The sequence below is a fragment of the Lolium perenne genome, chromosome 7 (genome assembly GCF_019359855.2).
Source record: "Lolium perenne isolate Kyuss_39 chromosome 7, Kyuss_2.0, whole genome shotgun sequence".
Taxonomy (NCBI): domain Eukaryota; kingdom Viridiplantae; phylum Streptophyta; class Magnoliopsida; order Poales; family Poaceae; genus Lolium; species Lolium perenne.
In genome coordinates, this window is record NC_067250.2 from 248541959 (window position 1) to 248549432 (window position 7474).

General features: G+C 44.0%; 1 protein-coding gene across 1 annotated transcript; it reads left to right on the top strand.

Annotated features, from left to right (window-relative positions):
• The first annotated feature begins 924 nt into the window (after window positions 1-924).
• LOC127315347 (protein ALP1-like) lies at window positions 925-1533 on the top strand. The gene is made up of 2 exons (XM_051345842.1): window positions 925-1100; window positions 1158-1533. The coding sequence occupies exons 1-2, from the start codon at window positions 925-927 to the stop codon at window positions 1531-1533; spliced, it is 552 nt and encodes a 183-aa protein (XP_051201802.1).
• Window positions 1534-7474: the final 5941 nt, after the last annotated feature.

Genomic DNA, 7474 nt, shown 5'->3' on the forward strand with positions numbered 1-7474 from the left:
TGCATGCTTTCCGTTACTAGTAGATGCTCTGGCCAAGTAGATGCTTGTAACTCCAAGAGGGAGTACTTATGCTCGATAGTGGGTTCATGCACGCATTGACACAGGACGATGTGAGAAAGTTCTAAGGTTGTGTTGTGCTGTTGCCACTAGGGATAAAATATTGATGCTATGTCTAAGGATGTAGTTGTTGATTACATTACGCACCATACTTAATGCAATTGTCTGTTGCTTTGCAACTTAATACTGGAGGGGGTTCGGATGATAACCTGAAGGTGGACTTTTTAGGCATAGATGCAGTTGGATGGCGGTCTATGTACTTTGTCGTAATGCCCAATTAAATCTCACTATAATCATCATGATATGTATGTGCATGGTCATGCTCTCTTTATTTGTCAATTGCCCAACTGTAATTTGTTCACCCAACATGCTGTTCGTCTTATGGGAGAGACACCTCTAGTGAACTGTGGACCCCGGTCCAATTCTCTTTACTGAAATACAATCTACTGCAATACTTGTTCTACTGTTTTCTGCAAACAATCATCTTCCACACAATACGGTTAACCCTTTGTTACAGCAAGCCGGTGAGATTGACAACCTCACTGTTTCGTTGGGGCAAAGTACTTTGGTTGTGTTGTGCAGGTTCCACGTTGGCGCTGGAATCTCTGGTGTTGCGCCGCACTACATCCCGCCGCCATCAACCTTCAACGTGCTTCTTGGCTCCTACTGGTTCGATAAACCTTGGTTTCTTACTGAGGGAAAACCTGCTGCTATACGACATCATACCTTCCTCTTGGGGTTCCCAACGAACGTGTGAGTTACACGCCATCAGGTACTGTCAGAAATATGACTGTGTGCTAATTTTTTTACAGGATTGCATTGGGGCTATTGATGGTACTCATGTCACTGCAAAAGGTACCGAGATCAATGTTTGCAGCATTCCGCGGGAGGAAGCACTACACCAGCCAGAACGTGCTAGCAGCTGTGGATTTCGATATGAGGTTCGCCTACGTTCTTGCTGGGTGGGAGGGTTCAGCTCATGATGCGAGCATCCTGGCCAACAGCTTGTCAAGGCCTGATGGGTTGCAAATCCCTGATGCTAAGTTCTACCTTGGAGATGCTGGATATGCATGCTGACCTGGAATTCTACCTCACTTCAGAAAAACAAGGTACCACCTCAACGAGTTCTCTGCGAAGAACCGACCTCTAAATGCGAGAGAGTTGTTCAATCTCAGACACTCAAGCCTTAGAGTCAACATTGAGAGGGTCTTTGCTGCACTGAAGAACAGGTTCAAGGTCCTTGACCAGAAACTGTTCCACATGTTTGACACTCAGGTAAAGCTGGTCCTTGCTTGCTGCATTCTTCGCAACTGTATCCTAGGTTGGGGCGAGGATGAGTTCTTCGAAGAGGTTGTCACTTTTGATAAAGTAGAGACTAGCCATGGCGTGGAAACTTGCGACAATGATGTCTGGAAGGTGAAGAGGCAAGAGTGGGCAGACGCAATATGGAAAGCCAGAGGAAACACCACCATCTGATAAGAAGTGAAGAAGTGAAGAAGAAGTGAAGAAGAAGTGAAGAAGAAGTGAAGAAGAAGAAGAAGAAGTGAAGAAGAAGAACCCCTATGATCCCCTGTTTCTCGAACCCTTTTCGATCCCCATTTGTTGAACGACCCCGTTATGATTCGTAGTATCGTGTTATGAACTACCATTCGTAGTAGCTAGGGATGATTTCGTCAACTGGTTGCTGATACGTCCATTTTGCATCACTATTTTATATCATAATTTAATGTTATTCATTGATATATTTCATATTTAGAGGTGATACTTATGTTATTTCATCTATTTTGCATGTTTCATGATTTTTGGAGGATCGCGCACCGGAGTCAGGATTCTGCTGGAAAAAGCGCCATCAGAATGCAATATTTCGGAAGATCAACAATTGACGGAATTTATATGAAAAATCCTATTTTTCCAGAAGACGAAGGGAGCCAAAAGGGGGAGCCGAGGAGGGCCGCCATGGCCCCCCTCAAAGGCCGGCGCGGGCCCTGCCCTGGCCGCGCCGCCATGTGGGGAGGGGGCCCACAGCCCCCTCTGGCCTCCTCTCCTTCGCGTACTTCTTCGTCCCGAAAACCTAAGCTCCAGGGGATAGTCGCGAAGAGTCACAGCCGCCTCTGCGGGGCGGAAAACACCAGAGAGAAAAGAGCTCTCCGGCAGGCTGAAATCTGCCGGGGAAATTCCCTCCCGGAGGGGGAAATCGACGCCATCGTCACCGACATTGAGCTGGACATCATCTCCATCACCATCGTCATCATCTCCATCATCATCACCGCCATCTCCACCGCTGCACCTCGTCACCGCTGTAACAATTAGGGTTGAATCTTGATTGTTTGATAGGGGAAACTCTTCCGGTATTGATCTCTACTTGTTATTGATGCTATTGAGTGAAACCATTGAACCAAGGTTTATGTTCAGATTGTTATTCATCATCATATCACCTCTGATCATGTTCCATATGATGTCTCATGAGTAGTTCGTTTAGTTCTTGAGGACATGGGTGAAGTCTAAATGTTAGTAGTGAATTATGGTTGAGTAATATTCAATGTTATGGTATTTAAGTTGTGGTGTTATTCTTCTAGTGGTGTCATGTGAACGTCGACTACATGATACTTCACCTTTATGGGCCTAGGGGAATACATCTTGTACTCGTTTGCTAATTGCGGGGTTGCCGGAGTGACAGAAACCTAAACCCCCGTTGGTATATCGATGTAGGAGGGATAGCAGGATCTCAGAGTTTAAGGCTGTGGTTAGATTTATCTTAATTACTTTCTTGTAGTTGCGGATGCTTGCAAGGGGTATAATCACAAGTATGTATTAGTCCTAGGAAGGGCGGTGCATTAGCATTGGTTCACCCACACAACACTTATCAAAACAATGAAGATTAATCAGCTATATGAAGCGAAAGCACTAGACTAAATCCCCGTGTGTCCTCAAGAACTTTTGGTCATTATAAGTAAACAAACCGGCTTGTCCTTTGTGCTAAAAAGGATTGGGCCACTCGCTGCAATTATTACTCTCGCATTTTACTTACTCGTACTTTATTCAACTGTTGCATCAAAACCCCCTGAATACTTGTCTGTGAGCATCTACAGTGAATCCTTCACCGAAACTACTTGTCAACACCTTCTGCTCCTCGTTGGGATCGACATTCTTACTTATCGAAAATACTACGATACACCCCCTATACTTGTGGGTCATCAGTTGCAACTATCATGAACTGTGATTTTTGCGTGATGGGAGGTGATAGCATGGTAAGGCTACCCGTTGTAGAGAAGAGGTAACCGTAGACATACATGGATGGTACCAAACAGGACTAATATCATCTCCATTGAGATTTGGGCTTGGCTGCTGATACGTCTCCGACGTATCGATAATTTCTTATGTTCCATGCTTGTTTTATGACAATACCTACATGTTTTGTTCACACTTTATATCGTTTTTATGCATTTTCTGGAACTAACCTATTGACGAGATGCCGCAGTGCCAGTTCCTGTTTTCTGTTGTTTTTGGTTTCAGAATCCTAGTAAGGAAATATTCTCGGAATTGGACGAAATCAACGCCCAGAACCCTATTTTTCCCGGAAGCTTCCAGAGCACCGAAGAAGGGTCAGAGGGGGGCCAGGGGGGCCCCACCCCACAAGGCGGCGCGACTAGGTGGTGGGCGCGCCACCCTATGGTGTGGCCCCACCAGGGCCCCTCTGACGCCGCCCTTCCGCCTACTTAAGGCCTCCGTCGTGAAAACCCTACCACGATCGACGAAACCCGCAGAAACCTTCCAGAGCCGCCGCCATCGCGAAGCCAAGGTCTGGGTGATGACCCACAAGTATAGGGGGTGTATCGTAGTATCTTCGATAAGTAAGAATGTCGATCCCAACGAGGAGCAGAAGGTGTTGACAAGCAGTTTCGATGAAGGATTCACTGTAAATGCTCACAGACAAGTATTCAGGGGGTTTTGATGTAACAGTTGAATAAAGTACGAGTAAGTAAAGTGCGAGAATAATAATTGCAGCGAGTGGCCCAATCCTTTTTAGCACAAAGGACAAGCCGGTTTGTTTACTTATAATGACCAAGCGTTCTCGAGGACACACGGGATTTTAGTCTAGTGCTTTCGCTACATACGGCTAAATAATCTTCATTGTTATGATAAGTGTTGTGTGGGTGAACCTATGCTAATGTACCGCCCTTCCTAGGACTAATACATACTTGTGATTATACCCCTTGCAAGCATCCGCAACTACAAGAAAGTAATTAAGAATAAATCTAACCACAGCCTTAAACTCTGAGATCCTGCAATCCCTCCTGCATCGATATACCAACGGGGGTTCAGGTTTCTGTCACTCCGGCAACCCCGCAATTAGCAAACGAATACAAGATGCATTCCCCTAGGCCCATAAATGGTGAAGTGTCATGTAGTCGACGTTCACATAACACCACTAGAAGAATAACACCACAACTTAAATATCACACCATTGAATATTACTCATCCATAGTTCACTACTAACATTTAGACTTCACCCATGTCCTCAAGAACTAAACGAACTACTCACGAGACATCATACGGAACATGATCAGAGGTGATATAATGATGAATAACAATCTGAACATAAACTTGGTTCAATGGTTTCACTCAATAGCATCAACAACAAGTAGAAATCGATACCGGGAGAGTTTCCCCTATCAAACAATCAAGATCAAACCCAAATTGCTACGGCGGTGACGAGGTGCTGCGGAGGAGATGGCGGTGATGATGGTGGAGATGATGATGATGGTGATGGCGATGATGTCCAGCTCGATGACGGTGACGATGGCGTCGATTTCCCCTCCCGGAGGGAATTTCCCCGGCGGATTCCCTGCCCGCCGGAGAGCTCTTTTCTCTCTGGTGTCCTCCGCCCGCAGAGGCGGCCGTAACTCTTCGTGAGGAACCCTCGTGGCTTAGGTCTTCGAGACGAAGGGTTTCGCGAAGAAAAGGAGGCGAAAGGGGTCGTGGGCCCCCGGACCACATGGCGGCGCGGCCAGGGCATGGGCCGCGCCGCCCTAGGGTGTGGGCCCACCACAGGTCCTCCTGGCCTCTCCTTCGGCTTCCTCCGTCATCTTGAAAAATAGGATTTTTGGTATAATTTCCTCCCACAGTTGATCTTCCGAAATATTGCATTCGACGGTGCTTTTTCCAGTAGAATCCTGGCTCCTGCTTGATCCTCCAATAATGATGAAACATGCAAAATAGATGAAATAACATAAGTATTGTGTCCCAATATGAAATATATCAATGAATAACAGCAAATTATGATATAAAATAGTGATGCAAATTGGACGTATCAACTCCCCCCAAGCTTAGACTTCGCTTGTCCCCAAGCGAAACTGAGCTCGATAGACAGGACCACATGTTTATGGAGTGAAGAGTCGATAAATAAAATACGGACAAGAAGCATCATATTCATTCACACAAAACATTATAGTAAACATCCTCTCATAACTCAACTTGAAACAAGTATAAGGTAATCACAAGTAAAGGTGCATAAGAAATCATAATTGGTGATGGCAAACTTCGTTCCTGGTCAGAGAACAATTAACAGATTATATTTATCTCATTGAGCAGCGCTCTCATGTTAAAGTTTATAAGGCACAACTTGCATACTCAATCATAATGGTCTTTTCATGATCATTGATAACTTGCAAAGCTATATTCATTCAGATAAAACTTGTACTAAACAAGGAAGAATAAAAGACATGATGAAGTGAATCACAATATAATGGTTTGATCACAACAACTCAAATGCTTGCTCAAGATGGAGGGAAATAGGTTTACTGACTCAACATAAAGTAAAAGACAGGCCCTTCGCAGAGGGAAGCAGGGATTAAATCATGTGCTAGAGCTTTTTCAGTTTTGCAATCATATAAAGAGAATAAAAGTAATATTTTGAGGGGTGTTTGTTGTTGTCAACGACTGGTAGCGGGTACTCTAACCCCCTTGCCAGACAAACCTTCAAAGAGCGGCTCCCATATTATTTTCATTTTGTGTGGCACTCCTTTCAACCTTTCTTTCACAAACCATGGCTAACCGAATCCTCGGGTGCCCACCAACAATCTCATACCATGAAGGAGTGCCTTTTTATTTTAGCTTTATTATGATGATGACACTCCCCCCAACCTTTGCTTACACAAGCCATGGCTAACCGAATCCTTCGGGTGCCGTCCATCAATCACATACCATGGAGGAGTGTCTATTTAGTTTAATTAATTTGGGACTGGGAATCCCATTGCCAGCTCTTTTTGCAAAATTATTGGATAAGCGGATGAAGCCACTAGTCCATGGGTGAAAGTTGCCCAACAAGATTGAAAGATAAAACACCACATACTTCCTCATGAGCTATGAAACATTGACACAAATAAGAGATACTAAGTTTTGAATTATTTAAAGGTAGCACATGAAGTATTTACTTGGAATGGCAGAAAATACCATGTAGTAGGTAGGTATGGTGGACACAAATGACATAGGTTTGGGTTAAGGTTTGGATGCACGAGAAGTAATCCCTCTCAGTACAGGTCTTTGGCTAGCAAGGTTAATTAGCAAGCATAAGAGTCGAGGGAAACAAACAAATATACATATGATAGAAACAATCATGCATCTTCCTTGTAAGCACAAACAATCTTAACTTCAGAATAATAAGCTATGAGCTAACAAGAAAGAAAGACAATGAAACATCTATATGTATTTCTCTTTTCTAACTAAACCTCAAAGTGTTGTTGCTATGGACCAATGCTAAGTTTGCCAAAACCAAATAGATTTATTCAATGCTCCCAAAGTGATACCAATACTAACAACAAGGTAAATCATATAGTAGAGATTGCAAACTAAAATAAGATGTGCAATATGTAAATGATAAGACTTCTCATTAATATCTCATAACGATAACTCACACCAAGGGATACATAGACAACCAACTAAAGAAGAGATACTTCCAAACTGCAACCCATCTTATATGATAACTTCCCTACTCATGATATGACACTACTTGACAATTAAAAGTAAAAGGTAGTGATAATGTGATACCGCGACACTCCCCCAAGCTTGGAACAAACCAAGGGGATGCCAATACCGATGATGAATTACTCCTTTGGCGATGGTGGTGATGAATTCTGGACAAGCTTCTCAATAAGCTCCTGAAGCTCATCAATCTTGTACATGAGATTGCGGATCATCTCCGAATTATGCTCGACGCGGTTAAGAAGTATATCCGACGGCGAGCCCCAACTCTTGGAGTTATTTCCCACTCTTGACTTCGAGCCTCGTCCTTCTGCGGTGTTAGAACGATCTATATCCCAATTGCTAGGCAATGCTGCCTTGGGAGTCCTTTCAATTTGACTATTGTAAATTAGATTGCGGAAGGGGTTGTAGGTGCCTGGAGGAGATGTCTTTGGAG

Coding starts and splice junctions, on each gene's coding strand:
- LOC127315347 (XM_051345842.1), top strand. CDS start 925: ATGTTTGCAGCATTCCGCGGGAGGAAGCACTACACCAGCCAGAACGTG. Junction 1,101..1,157: donor TTGCAAATCCCTGATGCTAA/GTTCTACCTTGG, acceptor ACCTCACTTCAG/AAAAACAAGGTACCACCTCA.